At 40.0% G+C, this 22,707-nt stretch overlaps 1 protein-coding gene across 4 annotated transcripts; it reads left to right on the top strand.

Moving 5' to 3' along the window:
• Positions 1 to 325: 325 nt before the first annotated feature.
• On the top strand, positions 326 to 11,114 carry LOC141623639 (uncharacterized). 4 transcript variants are annotated; one of them, XM_074439758.1, is made up of 3 exons: positions 326 to 2,253; positions 4,079 to 9,195; positions 10,900 to 11,114. In XM_074439758.1, the coding sequence occupies exon 2, from the start codon at positions 6,478 to 6,480 to the stop codon at positions 7,426 to 7,428; it is 951 nt and encodes a 316-aa protein (XP_074295859.1). In that variant the 5' UTR covers positions 326 to 2,253; positions 4,079 to 6,477; the 3' UTR covers positions 7,429 to 9,195; positions 10,900 to 11,114. The 4 variants fall into 4 exon arrangements, with proteins under 4 accessions (XP_074295859.1, XP_074295860.1, XP_074295857.1 ...); XM_074439759.1 differs by having other exon boundaries at positions 326 to 8,988; positions 9,086 to 9,195; XM_074439756.1 differs by having other exon boundaries at positions 326 to 9,195.
• Positions 11,115 to 22,707: the final 11,593 nt, after the last annotated feature.

Below are 22,707 nucleotides of genomic sequence, written 5' to 3'. Positions count from 1 at the left end.
AATCGTTCCGCGTACCAAACATGTGGCCCAATCATCACCGGGTGGTTTGCGAGAGGTGCAGAAATGAGGTATCTACACACTTTAATTATGTCGTTTCATATATTATGAGTGATGTGAGGGAGAAAATTTGATGTTTTCACAAGTATTTTTACAGCTAAGACGGATTGCAAGGCAGGACATTGACGTAATTGCGAGAAAGGGAACAAACATTGATGCCTCGATCGAGTACAAGCAACATTGATCGAGGAACCTAAAGACTCGATCGGGTAATAGTGAGGCTCGATCGAGGAACCAACATAATTAATTAAAAATTGCTGTGCCGAGAGTTAGGTATCCGGGATTTTGGTTCCTCGATGAGTTTCATGATACTCGATCGAGTATAGTAATCTACAACGATTCCCGTATTCCCGCATATTCTCGACTTCTTCCTCAAAACTACTCCTTATTGCCAGATCCTCCAACTCATCTTTCCCAAAATCACTTCGACCTCGCATTCATCTTCGGCGGCCAAAAATCACTCTCAATAATCCTCCATGATTTCTACTCCAGCCACCACCCATTCGCCATACTCGACGACTCCTTACGGCCCAGAACCGATGACCTTCGAGGACAACTACCACCAATCGGCCTCGGCTTCTGCCACTTCTCCTCCTCGCGCGACACCATGTTCGTCGGCCACCACATCTCCTCTCATCTCCGTCGTCCCCTGCTGCGATGACTCATAACCCCCATCGCTCACCGCACGCCGATCAACCCAGCCATCTCCGACCACCGCGTCCCCTGCTGTGACGCCTCATCTCCATCGTCGCTCACTGACGCGACCGTCCTCACCCAACCACCATATAATCCCTAACTCCGAAAAACCCTAACCCCAATTTCATTGCTATCAAATCAGTCTGATTGGTTTCTGGGCAGGAATCAAATCGCATTTGGGTACTAATTGAAGACGATTTGGGCGTAGTTTTCTCGCTGTAAATTGGGTCAAGTTTGATGCTAATTGGGGAGAGCTATTTTTGGGTGGCTTCATCTAGTTCCTGCTGCAGATGGAGGTTCGAAATTCGGCAGCAAATAAGGTGTATTTTCCGGGTTTCACTTTGTTCAGATTGTGGTTAGCTTCAATAATATTATGGTGTCCATTTATTGTGTTAATTTTTGAGTTCATTTGTATTGATGTTTGAGCGACAATATGGGACAAAATGGGTGTATTTCTGGCCAAAAATGAGTTGCTGCCATTAGAATTAAGGGTCGAATTTCGCGCCTTATCCGAGTCGATTTTGATGCTGATTTGGGCGATATATCTGGTAGCTTGATTTCGGTGTCGTTGCTGATGAAGGTATGAGTTTCTAGCAATCTTAATGTATGAGTTGCGATCTAAAATGACATGTTTTTGCTGGGTTTGATTTCTGCTGCGTCGGAACACCGGTTTTCTGCGTATGCGAGTTCCATTTGTGTGAATTCCGAGGATTCGCTAGGCTCGATTCCTGCTATATCGAGCCCTTGGAAAGGTTGGATGTATACTAATTTCGGGGTCATTTTGACTCACTTTTGCTATGTCAAGTTTGTTTGAGTCGTTGTGTGAGTTAAGCAAATGTTTACTGTAACTTTTGGCTCCATGTTGGTGTGGTTCGATGATTTCTGCTGGATTTTAATGGCTCGATTTCTGCTATTTTAAGTCCAACGTTGATGGAGTGGGACGAGTTCTGTTATCTTGGGGTCACTGCTTTATAAGTTGGTCGGCTCTTGACTTTCGATATGACATTTCTGAGGCATTTCTTGCTGACCTCTTGTTCGACCGGAAGTTGGAATTTTTGTGACTGGTTTTGTCGAATACAATGCAATTGCTGATTGCTGTTAGCTTGTGGTGACATTAAATTTTTGTTAGCTTGCATTTGAGAGGAAGGGTTAGGCAAATATGCACCTGCTGATTCAATTTGTAGGTTTTGAGTTTCCTCAACTGTGTGAGGATGGATTTGTGAAGGCTCTCATTGCTGCTGACCTACCTCTGTCCGATTATGTTATTTGGTTATCCAGATCAGTGGCTCAAATTCTGCTATAACGAGCCATATTCGGTTGACCTGGTGTCTACTTTAATGCTACTATATATCCATTGTTGCCTCAAAATTGAGGGACGGTCTTCGTGCTGCTCACTGACTATGCTGGCTTTTCGCGCCTGGCATGAAACTCTAGTACTGTGTGCTCCTTCTTCTTGACATTCAACAGGTTTGGGGGAGTGGAGCTATTATATACGGACCGGTACTATCCTTTTTTGCACTTTCTTTTTATTGTATTATCTTTAGTTATCTAGTCTTTCCCTTTCCTTTGTTAGTAAGTGTCCTCTAGGTTGTTGCTGGTGTTTGTTTTGATGGTTGTGCTGTTAGGCGTCACATTGAGGAAATTGTGACATTTAGGTTTAGGGGAGAATATTTATTTCAGTTGTGTCTTTTAATTATGTAGTGTGCATTTATATAAAAAAATCCATAAAAATTTTAAAAAAATTATAAAATTCAAAAAACATGTTTTTCTTTATTTCATGTTGAGTCTTGGTGAATTGTTTAGCAATGATGATAATTTGCTTTGTCTTTGCATTTGAATCCCATTTAAGTTGTCCATGTACATTGTTTTGACATGTTATTTAGGATAAGCAAAGCTCATAACTCAAGTCTTGACCGTAATAATATGCCTTATGTCAAGTAAATTTGACATTATTATGTTGGTAAACCACTTAAATTTCTGAGGTTTATAGAGCTTTCTAGGCCAGGAATATTATTAAACTGGTCTCATTTGTCAATTAGCCTAAAGAGTGTGGTTCTCCTTGTGGAATGTGTAATATCAAACTGCATAAGCACAACATTAGTTTCTTAACTTTTTGCGCGTTCATATGATTAAGTACATCGGGAAAGGCGGTTCTTACCGTTCAAGTAAGCCATACATTACCTTGTTTTGTTAGCCCGTTTGAACCTTATAGCCATTTCATATCCTATTTGCATAACTATAATCTAGAATTTGCCTACCTTTTTGGGACAGTCGCAGTTGCTTGAGTTTCATGTTATTTTATCTACTTTGGTTGGGATTGAGATTTTTATGTCATATGGGTAATAGCTTTAATTTTATAAGCAATTATGTTAATCTCTTATGTTGAAAAAAGAAGAAACATATGGAGCAAATAAAAAAAAAGAAAAAAAGAGAAAAAAAAAATAATTCGAAAAAAAAAAAAAATCCGAAAAAAGAGGAGAAAAAGAAAGAAAAAAATAGAGACATTGCTTCATTTGCTTTTGTTAAGAGATTATGTGGTATATACTAGAGTCTAATGCACTTTTGGAGAGTCTTTCATATTCTCTCATATGTTGTCAAAGTTGAGATGATTTCTCTAGTTGGGATGGTTATGTTTATTATTATTAGAATTGGTTTTTGGTTTAGCGTTGCGACTACCGTCTTAGCCTCACATATCCATACGTGCTTTGGCACAAACCACTTCTATACCCTTGCCCATTTGCCACCCTATTGTCCTTGATACATGTACTTTTATCTTTGTTGTGAATACGTACTAGTTGGAGAAATTTCTATCACATTAGATTGCATGCATGTTTCATAAGTTCAGTGAGTGTCTTTATTCTTCTATCTTACATATAACTTACCCCTTATGAGTGCATGAGTGTATCCGCGAGAATCCAATTAATTTGTCTTGCAAGATTGAAAGGAATTTGGCTGAGTCACGGTATCATGTTACATCTTGAGTTGAGCTGCGTTCTTCTATTACCCATGCTTTTGAATTTGTTTTATTGGCAAAATTTTTGGTCATTACTTTGTTATAGATATGGATAGCTTGGGATTTGTATGTGCATCGATATTAGCTCTGAGTTATTCATTCACCATTTGTATGTTTGTCTTTGTATGGTGTTAGTGCTTTGCTTAGGGACAAGCAAAGAGTTGGTTTCAGGTAGTTTGATGAGTCATAATTATATACACATTTATGCCTCCCCTTAGTTGCCTTTGAGACGGTTTTGTGTTATAATATGTTAATTATATGCCGTTTATATTAGAAATGTCTATACTTCCGCCTTTTGGTGTTTTAATGTAGATTGGATGCATTTGTGGAGCAAAAGAGTAAAATGGGGCACCGCGGAGTCGGCAAGACGAAAACAAGATGAGAAGATACGAAGATAAGCTGAAGTTGTTAAAGTCACTTGATTATGTTAATTGTTTCTTAATTGCGGCTCTGATTTCACTACCTCGGGAAACCGAGAAGTAACATCTCCCCATTACCTTGGCCAGGTAAGAAAGGGGTGTTACAAAGTGGTATCAGAGCTTCGATTTTGGAACCTAAACCAATGAGCGAAAATGAACCTACGTGTGTCTAATAAAATGAACCCTACACGAGTATAATAGGAGATCGGTTTTAGATGAGTGAGCGCCCTCATGTCAAAACTAGTGCCTATTGCCTCGGTTGGTCACAACATGGGTGGTTACAAGTAAGAGTGAATGATATAGACAATACTGTGTGATTGCATGAATAATATGGTTGTGGTTAGACTCTTGCATGCTATGAATTTCACATGTGTATGGAAGTTGAATGCTTAGATTAGTGTGAGTAGCGTGCTTCGGAAATGGTTAACATGTGTTGGTGTGTGGGTAATGGTTTCAATCTTTGCATCACATTGTGTGTCAATTAAATGCCTATTAGTGTCCTTGATCATGTATGAGTAGTGATGGATGCTAGTGGAGTAGCCACTAGTGTTACGGTAGTGCACCATAGAAGGTGCGTAGAACAACGTATGAACTAACTCGGGACGAGTCACCAATAGACGGTGGACTCCCGAATCTTGTATTGTCTTGCAGGAAATCCATCGATAAAATTCTGTTGAAAATTTAAACCCAACGGAATCACTTGACCAAGTGCGAGTACCAACTCGGCCGAGTAAGCTAACACTCGACCGAGTGGACCCTTGACTCGACCGAGTGGCCCCAGTTCCAGGAGGAAATACATTTTGGAAAAACCCGTCACTCGACCGAGTGGGATCGAGTGGGTCATCCACTCGACCTAGTGGAGTCGTACTCGACCGAGTACACTCGGCACTCGACCGAGTGGGTTCACACGGGTTGGACCACTCGGCTAATAGCCCTTATTTTCCCCAATTCCTCATTCCTATCTTAAGATCTTCATATCTTCATCTGTTTCTTCACCAAAATTCCCCAAAAACCTCCATTGTTGTTCTATTTTGCTTGGAATTCATCCAATTACTCCACTTTTCTCATCTAATCCCACTAATTAGTCAGGTAAGCATATTCAACTTCTTGCATCTTTTTCCCCAATTTGAGTTTTCTTAGATCTACTCTTAAATCCTGAGTTTTGTTAATTAGTTGTTCATTTTGCTTAATTCATTATACTAGTAAGCTTTTTACACCATTGTTGTTGATAAAAATCAAATTTTTGTGATAAAATTTTGTCCACCATTGTTTAACTCGAAAATGGTGTTCTTGAGTCAATAATGGGGTTTTGTTGATTGTTGTTGTGTTTAATTGGACAACAAAGGCTTAACCTTTGTTGTCATGAGTGGATCTTGTTTAATATGTATACATTTCATCTTAAAACTTCGTCTTAAATTTTCGAATTTTAGACAAGTCATGCCCAATTTTCGATTTTTCATGAGTAAAAACTTGGTTTAATTGCCTTATGAGACCATTATCTTGGGTGCTAATGTGGTATGTGGTCCCAAAATGAAACCAATTTTGTCTTAAAATTTGGGTGAAATTTTTCCATGAACAATGCCTTTTCATATCTTAAAGATAATTTTTCCATGTTATGGGATTGGGAATTTTATGGTTATTACTATTCTATAAGAGGGATTAAGAAAAATTTTGCCTCAAATTCTTGAAAAATCCGACACTAACCATGTCAATTCCTAAATTTATTTGTTTACTACTTGAGTCACTTTCTCATGATTTCTCCGAAACCCCAAACCATGATACTTGAAGTAGCCCTACGCTTAAAAATTTGATCGACTCAAAGACTTTGAAATAACAAAGAAGTATTTCACTTGCCCGGATCTCTTTTAAAATTTTTGCCCAACTAATTCTCATTTTATCAAGCTTAACAAGTTAAATTGATGACAACAACATGTAACCCCTTAAGTAAGACCTTAAAGTGTGGATAAATGGTTAATATGATAAGAAACTAGTGTAGCGTGTCATGGTTGAGTCAAGATTGATCAAGTTGAATGATGGATATGAATAATACATGTTATGAAAGTCATGTTTTAAAACCGTATTATGTCACAAAAGCCTTTGACTTCCGGAAAAGAATTTGTAACATGTAAATTTTTTTAAAGGTTGGTTAAAATGCAAAGAAACTATCTTGGAGATCCCTTTCATTTGATATTCATCAATTTGAGAAGTTGAGAAAATCTTCGTTCACATCAAACATTTACTTCCAATTCTTACCTTTCCCATTCCATATCTTGTGTGTGATTCTCTTGTAGCATGGCAAGGAACGCTAGAACCGGTCGTGGAAGGAACGCTCGCCAACCTCAACAAGAGGCACAGCCCGCTATCACCCTCCCGGACTACCCGTCTATAGCTTTTGGGAGTGAGGAGCACCAGGATAAGTTCGAGGTCCTAGCCACTAGGAGGATGGCCCCGACCAAGTGCACGTCGGTAAGTACCTTGGAGGCCTTAGGGATAGAGAAGGAGGTGCATAACATTTTCACGGTTCTTGGATTGGAGGGTTTGTATAATTTGGAGGAGATAAGTTATCACAACCTCACCCTTGAGTTTTTGAGCTCCTTCACCTATGACAAGGAGACCCATAATGTGAGTTTTAGGCTCAATAATACCCCTTTCAACCTAGGTAGTGATGCTTTTGCCGACCATCTATGGGTGGGTAAGCGAGTCGTGGGTCACCATGATAAGGTTGAGAAAGACATGAAAGCTTCAAAGTATTATCATCTTTACACGAGTAAGGAAAAGGTTAGTGTGAGTAATATGAAGACTAGTGACATTGAGCACTCCGTCCTAAAGATTTTCTTGCGCTCCTTGACCAACCTCCTCTATGGGAGGAAGGACCCGAGCAAGCTCAACTCCACGGAGGTGTTGATCTTGAGCTCCTACCTTAACCCCCGCCATGAAAGTCGTTTCCACTTCAATGTCGTGTCTTTAGTGTGTCTTGCCCTTGGGAGGATGACCGAGTCGGACCAATGCTCCTTAGATTGTGGAGCCTTGGTGACTCGGTTGGCCAAGAACTTGTTAGCTTACGAACCGGGGGCGGTGGATGCACCCATGTCCAAGAAAGTTGTTTATTTTGACCTTGATTGGTTGAGGGCTCAGTCTTGGATTGTGGATGGGGAGGAGGACGACATCTACTCTTGGAGGGTTGATGATGAGTGGTATATGAAGCTCCCCGCCAGTGAGATCTACCCCCGACTTCCCCTTTAGAGAGAGAGGGATCACCCCTCCCCGAGGCCCAAAGGTATACTATCCTTAATAGCCTTACTTTTGACCTAGATGATGCTACTGAAAAGCGGGAGGCACCTCCGTTACCTCCCTCACCCCATGCTCCTGTCGAGCAAGCTCCCACATTTTTTCCCCACTTCATGCCTACAACTATGATGCCCCCACCATATGCCGGGAACTTCGGCCAAGCCCCACCCACATTTGACTCCAACTATCCCATGTTGTACCTCATACACCGAGTGAACACCAACCTTGTGTTGAGAGACATGCACGAGGCGACCTATAATCAAGGAGTACGACCCGTCCACCGCCCTAGCTTTTGGTCCGGACCCGGAAACACCTCCGGAGTCTTCAAGGCCTATGGTATCCAACCATTGGATTAGGAGATCAACTTTCCTTTCGGCGTGGGACACTTGCGTGACCCATACATGGGTGATGCCGGGATCTATCCTAGCAATGTCTACCAAAGGAGTGGAAGTGAGGCGGGAACATCTGCGGCGGCGGAGGCCATGGACCATGATGAGGTATGGGAAGAGGAGGCTTGTAGGGCACCGGGGGAAGAGGAGGAGAATGAAAAAGAGGAAGAGGACAAGGAGGAGGAGCAAGCTTAAGGAGGAAGCAAGACGGTGAAGAGTCGTTCCGGATGGGCAAGATGGGTGTCAAACACCGGCAAGAAGAGGAAGCCCTCCGCGTAGTGGCGGTTTTATGATTCGGACTCCTTAGGACTTTTCGTTATCGGTTAGAACTTTGAACACTTTAATTCTTGTGTTGTAAGCCAGTCATAAGGCCAATACTAGTGGACCTTGTATGATTGAATGTAGTGGTGAACATGGTTGGGACTCCATTGCATGTATGCTTGACCATATGGGAACTTGGAGGCCATTAGTGGCCGAGAATTTAGGCTACCCAGTGACACTCTGTAACACCCCGTAAATTTGAAAACCTTTATTATATTTTAAGAGTAATATTTTAATCTATTTTAATTTAATATTAATTTATTTGAAATAAAATTTATTTGATAAAATATAACCTTATTTTATTTTGAAGAAATGTAATCATTTTTGATAGTTTAGAAATGTTTAAAAGTGATTTAAACTATATTTAAACCTTTTCCTTTGATAAAATAGATTTCGGATAAAAGTCGTAAAATTGGGATTTTCCCATTTCTTACGGTCGTTGGGTAAACGAGTTTGGATATTGGGCATATGAGTACTTAATCTTTTAGTAAAATCGTGTTTAAGAACTTTAATTTTCTCGGAAATCGCGTTCGACGAATATTTCTAATTTCCGTCGAAACGAACCAAAACGTAAACAAATGATCCATCTCTCCATGCCTTCTGGCTGGCCACCTACCCTCCATTTGTCCCCACTTCCAATTTTCATTTCCTCCATAACTCAATTTATCTCCTCCTTCTCTCAAACACCAAAAACCCACTAAAAATCCTCCTTACAATCCCTAAATCCACCATAAATCCTTCATTTCTACACCAAATCTCATAAAAATTATATATTTGGAATCCTCTCTTCAATCCTCATCTACTAGTAAGCTTTATTTTCATTTCTCCCAATTTTTGTTTAAGACACTTTTTATTAGGGTTTCGAATTTAAGCTTAATAATTGTGTTTTGTTGTTTTTATAGGTGAAGAATTTGAAGATGAGTTAGGTGACTTATATGTTGTTGAAGATGAAGAGTAATTTTGGGTTTTAGAAGCTTTCTCAAGTTATTACTTGTCTCTTTGCTAGCTTAAGGTAACTATTCCGAGTTACTCGACGAATTAATGTCACATTAGTAGTTGTGTTTGTTGTTGTTTGTTGTTGTTTGAGACGATCTTGTTGATAAATGAATGAATGGAGTAAGATGAGTATGCTTATATTTAGTTTATGTCACCCATTTGTATATTATTGTTTGGAACAAATTTGGATGAGGAATTATGTGTTGTGACAAGTCCGTGTTTTGGCTGAACGCGTCGGATTGACCGAGACGTTTTCCAATGTTTCCAAAAATATGACAGATTGAACGGCATCGAAAAATTAGGTGGTTTAGCCACTTGAATCACTCAATTCGGAGTCCGTATGAGTAAATGGCGTCGTTTTATCGATTAAAATTTATAGAAAAGTTTACCCTTGTGTGAGACGGTTATTTATGCTATTTTATTATGCGAGAATTTTGTGGAATTAGTTATTTTGTAAGTTGGAATATATTTTCTTATGTTGATAGTCTTTCACATGATAGAAATTGGAAATGGCATGAGAATGATATTGTGATGAATTTTGTGATTTGGGCCAAAGTAGGCCAAGACTCGAGTGGGCAGTTTGACCGAACGAGTTTGGTCAAACTAGGTTTAAACCGGTCAGCCTCGATTTGACCGATGACCCGTCGCGGGACTCGGGTCGAGGGTTTGTCTTTGAGGTGAGATTGGTTGTTATTGGATGTTTATGTTATACCTTGATATTTGTAATTATCATTTCACATGTTGGTTGTTGGATGCTTTGGATGCCTTATGCTGGAGTCTCATTGCCTCTTTGCCATTTTAGCTTGTTCTCATGGATTATGGTACTGTTGGTTATCTGGAATCTGGATTATTATCGATATTGGAGATATTGTTGGATTGTCAGCTGAATATGCTCTTGCGTAGTCTTTCATATGCTAGGGTGTGTGATCTTTTGTGTGTGCAAGTTTGGACTCTTTGCCCCTCTTATGGTTAATTGGGTGTCCTACTTGTCTTGTGTGGAGTGGGCTAAAGTATTCAAACTGGGACTAGGTCCTAGGTGAGTATTTCGGCCTTCGTCATAGATAGGCCCTTATAGTCTTTGACGAGTGTATGTTCACCGCTTAATAGCCTTTTTGTCTTAACTTGGTGGGCTTATATCCAAGTTAGGGCATGACCTCCTGACGTACTCTTAGAAGTATGTGGTCAGCTTAAGTACTAGCCAACCCTTTGGTGGACTCCTTAGGAGTACTCATGTGTGTGATCATGGGTCTTGGATGCGGTACTTTCCGCATGTCGCTAGGTCTGCGCAGGTTTAGGACTAGGGTGTTTACCTTACCTCGTGGTATAGACTCGAGTTACTGAGTGACTATTGATCGTCTAAGAACTTATGCCTGTCTCTAGATATATTGTCCTTTCTTGTTTGATGATTCTATGAATCATAGAAGGTGAGATGCAAGCCGGCTATGGTTGATAGAGTTTGGATTCCTGGATGTTATGTGATTCACATGATAGTGTAGTATGAGTCGGTCTAGTATTCACATGCTAGTACTATGTGTTGTTATATTGTTGTTCACATGATAAGCACGATTGTCTAGCATCTATAAGCTAAGACTATGTGTTATTCGTATTCATATTCTTATGTTTACATGTTATATTAATTATGACATTTCGTGGCTGGGAGAACTCGGAGTTACTTCCCACCGACTGTGGCTTTCGTATTTGTATAAAATGCGATTGACAGGTAGGTGATGCATATATGAGGTACATGGACGAGCTAGCGAGCAAAGTAACCTTGGGACCTAGATTGGCTTTATTATATTGTGACCCTTAAACACTTTTTATGTCATATACTTTTTAGGGACATATGTCTCCCTTTCTCATACTTGGGTTGTATAACTTTGTTTCGCGACTTAAGCGATGTTTCATTCATGAAATTTATTTTGGACCTTGCATGTTTGACACCTTCCCATTTGGATATTTTTATAACAGGTTCAGGTTTTAAAAATTACAGGGTTTTACCCAAATGAACCTATTACAAACATATCTATGCAGTTTTTATCTAGAATTATGTGTTTACTTTTTTTTTTTGCAATGAATGAGGGTGTCACACACTCGGCCGAGTACCCTATCCACTCGACCGAGCGACGTCGTCACTCGATCGAGTAGGCCGAAATACAGACCTGGAAACCTCCTGTAAAGACCCCCACTCGACCGAGTGGCGTGACCACTCGACCGAGTGACTCTGACTCGGCCGATTAACTGCTGAATTCGACCGAGTACGTTGAAACTTGACCCTTTCTAGGAAATTTATACCACCTACGACACATTTGACCTTAATTTTGAACTATACCGACCTACTAAGAGTCGAATGAGTCAAGCTACAAATGTTTATAGGATGACATAAAATACATGAAAATGTGTATGCATTTCGTAATAGTAGTGCAAAAGTAAACAATAGTAGTAAGTACACACCACATGACGAGTTTGTAACACTAGTATGTGTTGTAGCGGTCCAACATGATATGTGAATGATACGTTGAATATTAAGAGTGGTTCAGCCTAGTCACGAAGAGTACTCATATACATGTACATACATATAGTAATCATACACATAAAAACCCATCAATAGATACCGACCTTGGACACACATAACATATAGACATAGTAAACAAGCCGAGACCCTTTCGAGAACAAAACTTGTGACAATAATGGTAGGTTACCGGGAGAGTGTCATGTGAGACTTATAGCAAACTTCGGGACGAAGTTCTCTTTTAGGGGGAGTAAATGTAAGAACTCGGAAAATTTAGAAAAGAAAGAGTACGATAAAGTACTGAGAGTGACAAGACCTAGGATAGATAGGATATACGTATGTAATAATAAGAGTGATGATGGCAACAGAACACACGAGAACCGAGAAAGAGGCTTGAGAGTAGACCGAGGAATGTTTGGGAAAGAGAGTGAGTGACGAACTTCGGGGACGAAGTTCATTTTTAAGGAGGGAAGATTGTAATACCCGGCCTTCGTGGGACCCGTACTTAGACCTAGGGACACGTGAGGGAGCTCACATGTACTCGGAAGTAAAGGATGACCCTCCTACGAGACAAAGTAAGACCTAAACTAGACCTAGTAGACTTCCAGTGGACCTAGTAGAACCCCTAGTGGACCAAGTGAGTTGGCACTCGGTCGAGTAAGGGTATACTTGACCGAGTGAGTGCCACTCGGTCGAGTGAACCGGTCACTCGGTCGAGTAGTGCTGAGCTGTACCCGAGAAAGAATATTTCGGGATTTCATTTTATCCCAACCTTATCCCCTTCATTCTTCTCCTTATTCCTTCTTACACTAAAACTCTATCCCCTCTCTCTAAAATGCTCTCATGCCCTTCTCTTGGCTTTCAAGCCTGGATTAATGGTGAAACATCTCTCTTATTTCCCGATCTACCTTTGTAAGTAGAAAGCTCACCTTTTCCTCTTTGTCTTATGAGTAAATTCGAGTTAGGGTTTACTAAGAGAGGTTAATTAATATTTAATTATATAAAATGAGTAATTAGTAACTAATAATGAGGGATTTAATGTTGTAATTTAATATAGAGTGAATTGTGATAGTTATTACATGATTTATGTAGGATGAGACGGCTTTATGAGATGGATACTTGGTGATTTCGATTAGCTTGTGGATTATGCTAAAAGGTAGGTTATCCTACTCGATTTCAATATTGTGTATGCATATTTGGGTGTCTTTACTCACTAGTGAATTCATGAGTCGGTTAGTATGTATGAGGGATTGGATTCATGAATTTGGTCATATGTTAAATGTTGTTCTTCCATTAGTCATGTATGGTTGTGATTGTGTTGTGTTGGAGGTCTTTGGTGGTGGTACTTGATTGTTGAGGAGACGTAAGACGGTTGGAAAACCGTCTTGCGCTCTGGTCGCCCCTTGGAACTTCTCACTCCAAGGGGGATGTGCACATTAATGACTTGAGTCACGGAGGGACTCGTGTGGTTGAGGCATGACGTCTGGCAGGGGATCCGGTTGGCTTCCGGACCCGGTACGTTTGGGCGTGTCCCGGTACCTTTGTGTGAGATGTGGTGTCGTGGGTGTGTCCATGGCACCACTGGTTGTGGGTACGTCTGGGCGTGTCCCGGTACCGGTATGGTGATTGTATAATCGAGTCTCATTCACATGATTATGTCGCGCCTACACTTATCGAGTCATGTCTTATGTTTGTATTGAAACTGACGTTTGTTGTGTCCGTGTAAATGTCATCTATTTCCGGGGTGGCCTGTGTCGATCCATATGATATTTCCGATCATATGCGGAGCAATTGTTTACATGTTAGCTTTGGTTGCTTGCGGGAGACGGGGACGAGCCGTGATGACATCTGAGTAGAGCATAGTTGATTAGATTAGTTAGTAGTCATGAGTTGTATTATTCATTTCATTTATTCACTTATGCATATGTAATCCACTAAATACTTGATTATGTTAATTGTTTCTCAATTGCGACTCCGATTTCACTACCTCGGGAAACCAAGAAGGTAACATCTCCCCCATTACCTTGACCGGGTAAGAAGGGGGTGTTGCAGGGTCACACCCTCCTCTCATCTCGTGCTTGCAGACTTATGTTACTTTTTTTTAGGTGTTGACCAGGAGTATCCTCTACCGACAGCTGGGACAATCTCTTTCGGGGTACTGAAGACAATTTAATAGGTTGACCCCTCCCAAGTTTGTCTTTTTCATTTGCAAAAGTTAGGAATCGAACCCTGATCACTTGTTTAAGAGATAAGAGCCCTTACCACTCACACCAGCCAACTTTGGTAAACTTATGTTACTTGAAGATGCCTATCTAAGCTCTTATTTTTTTGAAACCACTTGTCCAAGCTAGACTCAGGGAACGGGTTTCAAATTTAAGTCATCCCGAAAGGCCGGAAATATTCCTTGTTCTGATGTTGGATTAAAGTTGAACTTGTTTCTTGTGTGCATTAAAACATTGATGTTCATCTTTATTTTGACTTTGTAAATTCAAAAGAGTGTTTGATATAGCTCGTCGCGTATGCAGAGTCATGCATTGTTGGAGAAGGAATTCTCCAAAGAAGATGCTAATCAAGCAATTGCAAATCATGCTGTTAAAAATCCATCTAAGGTACCAACATTGACCGGTTTTCCTAGGCTTAAATCATCAGGAATATGAAATGCTGGCGTGTACTTCAGATAGTTAAGAGAGCTACATCAAGTCACTGCTAGTTTGTTTTTCCTCTTTTCATAGCCCGGGGGGATCATTCCTGGGTGCCTGGGAATAACAGACAAATCAGCCTTTCAATGTTTAACCAAAGGAAGGTGAGAGAGAGAGAGAGAGAGAGAGAGAGAGAGAGAGAGAGAGAGAGAGAGAGAGAGAGAGAGAGAGAGAGAGAGTGTGGTGTGGTAGTGCGAGTAGGTGCTTGCGGTGTAATACATTTTTGCATTGACGAGAAAGGTTGGCCCTGGGGTGGTATGTTTTGGATTAGACTCGACTTTCCATTGAATGTGCACCAGCTTCATCGATTCATTATATTATTTTGACATATTTTCTCTCGAGGAAGATTAAAATTAAGTAGGTACGTATTTTTTTTGCAATGCTTCCCCGTGATATTGAGCGAATTTTTCATGAATGAGTTAATTCCATGTCAATTAGCTACGAGCTATAGAGAATCGGGACATGTAAAGGTTCTCAAGGCATTTTATACAAAGTGGGTATGCAGAATTTGAAAAGAAGAAATGTTTATGATGCACACTTTGATCTGGGAAACTAAGAGGTTGAGAGGTTAACTTGGCAGTCTTGTATGAAACAAAGTGAGATAGTGGTCATGACTCATGAAGGGGTGGGTATACGAGAAAATAATGTTTTGACCAAACATAAAAAGAAATGAAAGTTATATTGTGTTTAAAACACAGGGTTGATCCATGGCTCATCTATACAAGGTTGTTACTCTTGGATTTGCCTACAGAAACATCTCTGCAGATGCTAGTCAATACTCAATAATGATGAGTGTCGAGGTCGAATCGTAAACATAGAATTCTAATATTGCACATATGTAAAAGTATAATGAAGCGGTCTAAAATGAGCATGATGAATATAAAAGGAATGTGGTTAATGAATCATATTATTATAAGCACGTTCAATTTAGTACCAAGTATTAAGACGTACCAAAGGTTTGTCTCTTGTTATACCATCCCTGGCTTCCAAATCACTATCACAGTTTGAAGACACTTATTAGTCTAAGGAAATCGAACGGCGTGTTCCTTCAAACGATTTGCAGGTTACAAAAGTAACCATTTGCTTGCGACAACACCAATGCCCGTGCTCTATGCAAAATGCTGGCAAAGAAGCGTCTCAACAACTTGTACCAATGAACTTACTCGAAATACAACAACAACAACAACAACAACAACAACAGAGCCTTAATCCCAAAATGATTTGGAGTCGGCTGACATAAATCATCCTTTAGAACCGTCCACGGGTGAACGCACACCTCAAAATGCGAAAAAAATAAAAAATGAAGAACAAAAGGGGGAGCGAAACATAATACAAAGTCAAGGTAAACTTATAGGTTTTAAAATCGAAATCCAGATTTCTTTTATAAAAACTTAAAATTTAAATCGAGAATAAAGATTAAAACGATTTTGAAAACCGAAGTAGAATTTAAGGATCGGGAATACCTTAAAAGTAAACCAAGTAAAATATATAAGAAAGTAGTTGTTAAAAAATGTGTAATAAAGGAGAGAAGAACAAATAAATTTTTTAAAAATTAAATAAAAACACTAGATATGTCAAATAACATCAAATACTAAAAATCCACATGTATCATTTCCATCCATTGTGCCCTCTCCATCACCATACTCTCCTCAAGCCCCAGAAATCTCATATCGTGCTCTACCACTCTCAACCATGTCTGTCTCGGTCTCCCTCTACCCCTAGGAACCTTTTCTGTTCTCCAAGTCTCCAGACTTCTAACTGGTGTGTCCATAGGTCTCCTTCTCACAAGGTCAAACCATCTTAGTCGATTTTCCATCATCTTGTCCTCTATTGGCGCCAGTTTTACCTTTTTCCTAATCAACTCATTCCTTAATCGATCTTTCCTTTGTATGACCGCACATCCACCTCAACATACGCATCTCCGCCACACTCATCTTTTGAATGTGACACTGTTTTACGGCCCAACACTCGGAACCGTAAAGTAAGGCAGACCTAATTGTCGTGCGATAAAATTTTCCCTTTAATCTTTGGGGTATATCTGAAGAAACCCAATTTGATTAAGCTAGTGTTGATGATGCCTTAAGACAAATTAATCTCATTTGTTATTTAATCGTTTGCCTCTTAAGTTTAACCATGTAGCATGGAGCTCCAATTGTCAATTCTTGAACATTATAAATAGCTTGCTTAATTCATTTTTTACAAGTGTGCAACAAAAGAGTTTTAAACTGAAAAAGACTTAAGCTTTCAATCGAGTAAATTAACTTTGCAAAACCGTTTATCATTTTCAAATCTTTGAATCTTTTGCAAGTTTGTTTATTTATCTTTTGAGTCTTTTACTTGAGTTTGTTGTTGCACCTAGTCGTTTTAGTCGTGTTCAAGGATCCCGTGTTTTGTACTTAAACTTTATCTCCTCCGTTCAATTGAGTGAACAACATTGATGTTCCGGGTGTAATTCCAGAGCAGATATTCGTTACCACCCGTTGCTTGTGGAATGATGTCCTTGGTTGAACCCTTCTTGTCTTTATCGTTCCTCTCGGCCTCTCCTGCAACAATGAACGAACTGAGGGCTTGGCTTTGTGCCAAGCGTACTCACTCCGACGCTCAAGTCAGTAACTTAGGGGATAAGTTGTTCCTTGGCAAAATGTATATTGTAGAGAGAGAAGGAAGATTATACCAGATGAATAGTGTTTCTTAGGTTAAGTTGTGGATCCTTTCCTCAATGAAGGTTGAGGAGTATTTATAGACTTTCACCTTTTGTCACGTAGTGGCCAAGTGGCCAAGTGGCTAGCAGGTGGAAAGACTGATCTACCCCTCGGCCGAGGGACCTATGGCAGGCCGGCGGGCCCTGTTGACTCACCGCCGAGGGGTCTTGGATGTGAGTACGCGGGTATGTGCCCCCGGCAAGTTGCCATGCCGAGACCAGTGACAGTAGATGGGCTGCATCGACTAGGCTGCCTAAGCCGTTGACTTGCTGTGGATATCTTTGACCTTGCTCAATATGTTGACTTGGTCAGCGGTGCAGAATATGCCCCATCAATTGAGATAAGTGGTCTTGTAACAAACGGGTAGAACCGAACAAAGTCTTAGGATAGAGTTATCCTTGAGCATGAAGTCTTCGAAGCGGAGTAGCTTTTGAGCGTGAAGTCTTTCGGCGGAGTAGCCCAAAGCAAAAGTCTTATTGCGGAGTAGCTTTAAGCAAGGAGTCTTTCGGCGGAGTAGCCCAAAGCAAAAGTCTTGGAAGCGGGGTAGCTTTTAAGCATTAGCAACCGGAGTAGGTTGGGGAGTTGTTTTATTATTCGGGGTGGTCTTAGTTTGTATGAGTTTACTTCTGAGACGTTTAATAAAATAGCGCTGGACGTAGGTCGCGGAGTAGTGACCGAACCAGTTTTTAAAAACATCGTTAGTCGTGTCTATTTCGTTTTATTTCCGCTGTACACTCTACTCACGTTTTTATTTACAGAATCAACTGTTGAGTGCACTGCAACTTCTGCTTGCTGAATCGTTGTTGAATACTTCTAACTCTCTAGTTCTAAGTATCGAATTCTCCTTTCATCTAAACATTGTTTAAAGTGTTTAAGAGTTTTAAAAGAAGCTTTCATTAAGCTTAAATTTTAAATAGACACCTAATTCACCCCCTCCCCCTCTTAGGTGCCCTCATCCTCGACTCTTCAATTGGTATCAGAGCCTTGTGCTCTTGATAACTGGTTAACTACCAGTGAGTTGATCCTATAGTCATGGACGGGAAACATACTAAGTACCCTATCTTCAAAGGGGATAACTACTCCTGGTGGAAGTACCGTATGGAACACTACGTCAAAATTACGGATTATGAGTGTTGGGTCATTATTCAAAAGGGTCCCCTTGCTATAACGGTTACTGACTCTGATGGGAAATGTGTCGTGAAAAGCGAGGAAAGTTATGTCGAGGCTGACTATCGTAAAGTCGAGAAAAATTCTAAAGCCATGTCCATTCTTCAATATGGCATCGGTGAACAAGATATCAATCGCATCTCCGGATGTACCTCGGCTAAAGAGATTTGGGACACGTTAAATCTTGCTTATGAAGGAACGTCCCAAGTCAAGAAGTATCGTATTGACCTTCTCATGCAACAAGATGAGATGTTCAATATGATGAAAGATGAGTCAATTAATTGTCTTTCTTCTCACTTTTCTAGTATTGTTAATGAACTTAAAGGTCTAGGTAGAGAGTTTGAATCCGAGGATATAGTCCGAAAGATCCTTCGTAGCCTAAGTGATAAATGGCAACCGAAGGTGACGGCTATTGAGGAGGCTAAAGATCTGTCCAAATTGTCCCTCAATGAGCTAATTGGTTCACTCATGGCACACGAGTTAAGTCTCGCAAAGCGCTCGGGTGAAAGTTCCAAAGCTAGAGGTTTCGCTCTCAAATCAACCTCAAGTGATGAGGAAGATGATGGAGATGACGAGCAAGCCATGTACTCACGTAACATGGCGGATATGATCAATAGTCACAATCCTAAGAAGTTCAACAATACTAACAAAAAACGTTTTTAAAAGAAGAGATCTTATTCCACGGTGGCTTGTTTCAAATGTGGTGAGAAAGGTCACCTTATCAAAGATTGCCCCAAGTGGAATGAGTTCAAATCTAGAGAAAAACGAGATTTTGCAAAGAAAGATTTTAAGCATAAAGTCATGTCTGCAATATGGGGTGTATCTGATTCCGATGAGGATGAAGTCCTTGAGGAAGAATTAGATGCCAAAGTTTATATGACAACTCGTCTTGATCTTGACGGACCCAAGTCTTCAAAGAAAGAATCCGCACTCTGTCTTATGGCGCACTCCGACGACTCCAGCGATGACTCCGACACCGAGGTAATGAATCTCAAGAACAAGGTGAGAACTCTTTCTAAGGATAAGCTTTGTTTGATGTTTGATGATGTACTTGACAAGAGTCTTGCTAAAAACGATAAACTCTATGACTTGCAAACTCAAATTGAGGAAATTGCTGAAGAAAATGTTGGTCTTAGAGAGTGTCTAGATGAGATAAAATAAAGTAACATCATTCCATCACTCAGAAAAGAAATTAAAAAATTGAGGAAAGAAAACCTTGTTCTCACGAATATTGCTAGCTCGTCAAAATCAACAGTTGCCTCAACTGTTGTTTCTGATATAGAAAAAGAAAACGAGTCTTTAATTATTCAAGTTGATATTTTGATTAAAGAACGAGACTCACTGCTAGCTGACCTTACCTCGTGTCGACATGATAATAAGCAACTTGAAGAAATTGCTATGTTGCTTAGTGATGAATGTAGTCATGCTAAATCCGCTTTCGATAAAGTAGGCAAACTAAATCTTGACCATCTTGCTAAAATTGAAACATTGACCAAAGAGTTGCATGATGCTAAAGAGTTTTACAGGAAATGGGAAGGTAGCCAAAACATTTTAGACTCCCTCATAAATCAGTCCCAAAAATCTGAAGAGAAAGCTGGACTTGGTTTCCAAAGTAACAGTTCAGTGAACTGTAACTTCAGAAACCAGGAACCAAGCAAGACTGATTTTCGAAGGAGAAAATATGCAGGCCTTCCTGAGTATATTGTTTGCAACTTTTGTGGTAAGACTGGTCATAACTTTAATGGTTGTCCTAACCGACTAAACGATTTAAATAAGAACATCAAGGTTGCTAAAAAGGAGTGGGTTCGCAAAGATTTGATTAACAATGCAACTCACAAAAAGGGATCCAAATTCGTTTGGATTCCTAAACTAACCTCTTGATTTCTTATAGGCATTAGTGAGAGGCAGCAGCAATTGGTACTTGGACAGTGGATGTTCACGTCATATGACGGGAAGTAGAAACCAATTTCTCTCACTAGAAGCCTACAATGGTGGCACCGTGACGTTTGGTGACAATAAGAAAGGTGAAATTATTGTAATCGGGAAGGTTGGTAAGTCATCGTCACAATGTGTCGACAAAGTGTTGCTTGTCAAAGGTTTGAAGCATAATCTCCTTAGCATATCTCAAATGTGTGATAATGGTAATATTGTTGAATTTTGTGCTAGTGAATGTCGTGTCTTAGATGGTAATACAAGGGAAGTTGTTCTTGAAGGAAAACGTGTTAAAGATGTTTACTTAACTAATCTTTTTGCATTGTCCAGTCGTACCATGTCTTGTATGAGTGCTTTGAAAAAGAACGACCCATGGCTTTGGCATAAGAGATTAGGTCACGTAAATGCTAGAACATTGAACACCCTTAAGCGACTTGACTTAGTCGATGGCATTCCTAATATGAAATTTGACTTTAATAGTTTGTGTGATGATTGTGCTAAGGGGAAGCAAGTAAGAAGCTCCTTTAAATCCAAAAAGTTCGTTAGTACATCTAAACCTCTTGAGTTACTTCATATTGATTTATGTGGTCCTATGCGTGTTAGAAGTAAAGGAGGTAGTCGTTTCTTATGTGTGATTGTTGACGATTTTTCACGATTCGTTTGGCTTCTCTATTTGAGTTCTAAAGATGAAGTATTTGATGAATTTTTTGTTTGGTTGAAAAAGGTCCAAAACAAGTTTGATAAAAAGCTCATATCTTTGAGATCCGACCATGGAACCGAATTTGAAAATTCCTCATTTATTACTTATTGTGATGAGCACGGTATTAGCCATAACTTTTCCGCGCGTGCTACACTTCAACAAAACGGGGTTGTAGAGCGTATGAACCGTACACTTGAAAACATGGCTAGGACTATGCTCATTAGTAGCAAGTTGCCAAAGAATTTTTGGGCCGAAGCCGTCAACACATCATGTCACATTTATAACCGTGTTATGATCCGAAAAATGCTTAACAAAACACCCTACGAGTTGCTTAAAGGAAGAAAGCCTAATTTATCCTATTTGAAATGTTTTGGAAGTAAATGTTTTGTTCACAACAATGGAAAGGATAATTTGGGTAAATTTGATGCTCGTAGTGATGAGGCCGTATTTGTCGGTTATTCGGATCGTAGCAAGGCTTATAAAGTGTATAATAAACGAACCATGAAAATGGAAGAAAGTGTGCATGTCATATTTGATGAGTCTAGTCTTTTTCATTCTAATACACATGAAGAGGATGATGAAGATGATGAGGACTATGAGCTTGGAATGATCCGACATGACATGGATGATGTACACGAGGAGAACGAACAAGAGGAGCCGAATCAACAGTCGGATCAACTGTTGATTGAAGGAACTGACCAAGAGACAGGGGGAACAGAACCACTTGAACCACAAAATGAGGCTACGACATCCAGGGGGAATGAGGGTACACTTGAACAAAATGAACAAACAGAAACAAACCCTCAAACACAAAATGAACCCGAAACCAACAGGTTGAGCGAACCGTTGAGTCGAACCCCAAGAAGCCTCACCATCCTTAATCGTACCAAAGAAGTGGAAACACCAAAAATCTCACCCCCTTTCTAACTTGACCAGTGACTTGAATTCGGGAAGGAAAACAAGATCATCCCTCAATGATTTCTTTGCATCTCATGCGTTCCTCTCACAAATTGAACCAACGAACATCACCATGGCACTTGAAGATCCGAGTTGGGTGATGGAAATGCAAGAGGAACTTAATCAATTCAAAAGGAATGAGGTATGGCATCTTGTCCCTAGACCTACTGGTTGTACCGTGATTGGTACCAAATGGGTCTTTCGCAATAAGCTAGATGATTCGGGCAATATCGTAAGGAATAAAGCTAGACTAGTGGTGCAAGGATTTAAACAACAAGAAGGCATTGATTATAATGAAAACTTCGCACCAGTAGCTAGGCTTGAAGCCATACGTATGCTCATAGCTTTTGCTGCTCACAAAGGCATCAAACTGTTTCAAATGGATGTCAAAACGGCTTTTCTAAATGGTTATTTAGAAGAAGAGGTCTTTGTGGAGCAACCACCGGGTTTTATGAACAATGAATTTCCAAACCATGTTTTTAAATTGGACAAGGCGCTGTATGGTTTAAAACAGGCTCCAAGAGCTTGGTATGATCGCTTGTCAAAATTTCTTTTGGAAAATGGTTTTGTGCGTGGATCGGTTGATAAGACATTGTTCATAAAGTCACAGTGTGGTGAACTGTTGATTGTACAGATTTATGTCGATGACATAATATTTGGTGCAACGAATGAACTCCTTTATTTGTACTTTTCGGAACTAATGAAATCTGAGTTTGAGATGAGTATGATGGGAGAACTAGGTTTCTTCCTTGGGCTTCAAATCAAGCAAACTCAAGATGGTGTGATGATTCATCAACAAAAGTACATAAAGGAGATGCTATGTAAGTTCGGTATGACTAATTCTAAACCTTTCTCTACACCT

This window comes from Silene latifolia, chromosome X, assembly GCF_048544455.1.
Source record: "Silene latifolia isolate original U9 population chromosome X, ASM4854445v1, whole genome shotgun sequence".
Lineage (NCBI taxonomy): Eukaryota > Viridiplantae > Streptophyta > Magnoliopsida > Caryophyllales > Caryophyllaceae > Silene > Silene latifolia.
The sequence above is the reverse complement of the archived record's forward strand: the minus strand, read 5'-3'. Positions and strand labels throughout refer to the sequence as shown.